Source organism: Bidens hawaiensis, unplaced genomic scaffold (assembly GCF_021521415.1).
Source record: "Bidens hawaiensis isolate Kalapana, Puna unplaced genomic scaffold, B.hawaiensis_p1.1 tig00011311_1, whole genome shotgun sequence".
Classification (NCBI taxonomy): domain Eukaryota; kingdom Viridiplantae; phylum Streptophyta; class Magnoliopsida; order Asterales; family Asteraceae; genus Bidens; species Bidens hawaiensis.
The window spans coordinates 210,543-212,795 of NW_027491882.1; the positions used below are offsets into that span (position 1 = coordinate 210,543).

At 36.6% G+C, this 2,253-nt stretch overlaps 1 protein-coding gene across 1 annotated transcript; it reads left to right on the forward strand.

The window, feature by feature from the left end:
* Positions 1–417: 417 nt before the first annotated feature.
* On the forward strand, positions 418–1,666 carry LOC143537722 (NAC domain-containing protein 104-like). Its single transcript, XM_077031428.1, has 3 exons — positions 418–583; positions 825–1,114; positions 1,405–1,666. Exons 1-3 carry the CDS (start codon positions 418–420, stop codon positions 1,543–1,545), a joined length of 597 nt encoding a protein of 198 aa, XP_076887543.1. The 3' UTR covers positions 1,546–1,666.
* The last annotated feature ends 587 nt before the right edge of the window (positions 1,667–2,253 follow it).

Below are 2,253 nucleotides of genomic sequence, written 5' to 3' on the forward strand. Positions count from 1 at the left end.
ATATTATATGTTATAACAAAGAAGATATATGTAAATAAAGTTTAGGCGTGGTATATATGTAATTTCTAAACTTAATAATCGGAAATAAATAAATGCACCTTAATTTAATATCCAACCGTACACTGCAGGTGGGGTACACCCTTCAAACAGCAACCTTGTAAATGAAAAGCTCATCACACCCTCTCCTACTTCTCTCTCATCACAATACTTATATCTCACGTCAGTCTTTCTCTCCAACACAACACTCTCTCTAGTCTCTATATATATAATGCCCACATTCAAAGCCTTCCATTACTCCATTTCCCAACCCCACATCACAAACAACCACTTCAACATCTTAATCCTATTCTTGTTGATTTTAATCAACTTATCCACTTAATCATACATATATACTTCTTCCTTTTACATTATTATAACATGGGTGACAATAACAATGCCAATCTCCCACCCGGTTTTCGCTTCTGTCCTACTGACGAAGAACTCATCGTTCACTTCCTTCAACGCAAGGCCTCTCTCTTACCGTACCACCCTGATATCATCCCTGATCTTGATCTCTATCCTTATGATCCTTGGGACTTGGATGGTACTTTTAGCTTTAATCATATTTCATATCAATGCTATTTTCAAATGACTTAGGTTTGCTATTTATAACTTGTTACATGCTTGCCTTATTTTGATGTAAAAATTGCTTTTTAATGAATGAAAATATTGAACACTCTCGTTTCACATTAATTATTACTATTTTTATCTAACTTAAGAGTATTTTTAACATGCATGCATTATTTATAAGATATAATATACTCATAGTTTTTGTTTGCTCGTAGGAAAAGCTTTGGCGGAAGGAAAAAAGTTGTATTATTACAGCAGGAGGACGCAAGATCGAATAACAACGAGCGGGCATTGGAAGTCATGGGCATGTGATGAACAAATTATAAGTTCTAGTAGTAGCAAACGAATCGGTGTGAAGAAATATTATGTGTTTCATATTGGTGAAGCCCCTGAAGGTGTTAAAACTAACTGGATAATGGAGGAATTTAAACTCTCAAATAATGCTAGTTCATCTTGCAGTAGTAGTAGCAATGGTAGATCCAAAAGAAGAGGCAGCTCCAAATTAGTAAGTCATCAAGATTTTCTTTTGGATCACTAGTGTTGTGATTATATTTTATTAATGATTTTTTTTACTTTGAAAAAACATTCATTAATACATAAACATCTTAATGTAAACATTTATGTGATATTAATTCTACTTGTATTTAAACACTGAAATGAACAATTTTAGGAATTTGAAGTGGATAGTTAAGTATTTATGGTAAAATCCGATATATTCGATGGCTAAAGATTTTTGACTGCGTGTTCTCTCTCTTTTTTTCTCCTGTTTTTAACGTTTAAATTTCTAACTTTTAGGATTCTAGCAAGTGGGTCATATGTCGAGTGTTCGAGCATAATTGTGACAACGACGACAATGATGATGAGACAGAGCTTTCATGTTTGGACGAAGTTTTCTTATCGTTGGACGATTTCGATGATATTAGTTTTCCAAATTAAGAAACAGAAAGAAAGATAGTAATCAAGGGACCCGCAAGAGCTAAAAGACCTAATGTATTTGGCTCGATTAATGTCAACTTTAATAATATGTATTTATCCAGGACAATACTTCTTATGTTATCACGAATGACTTGCATTATATGAATTGTAGTTAAAATACAAAATGAATTTCAATTGGGTTTCACACACAAGGTTAAAAAATATATTCCAACATGTCAAAATCTGCGTACGTTGACCAACACCTAGTCAGCCACTGAGTTTGTAAAAGATTTCCAACATGTCAAAATCTGCGTACGCTGGTTGGAGCGGCCAGGGCGTGGTTTGATCGTTTACCGGTCCACCACATCTATGATTGGGCGGACTTCCAACACAAGTTCAGCCAGCACTTCAGTCAACAGAAGAAATATACTGAGGAGCAGTGGACGATCATCAACTGCGTTAGAGAGGAGGATGAATCTTTACTAGACTTCATCACTCGCTTCAACTCGAAAAAGCTGAGTCTGGGCACCATAAGCGAAGATCTTGTTCGCGCCGCTTTCATCCAGGGCGCTGAATACCCATAGCTTATCCGCACGTTGACGGGTAAAGACGGCATGCCATCCACATGGGATGCCATCATTACGGCGGCCAAGCGCTTTGCCGAAACGGAGAAGCAACTGGGTAGGGATCTTCCCCAGAGTACAAACCTCTACACGCAGAAGACTAGAG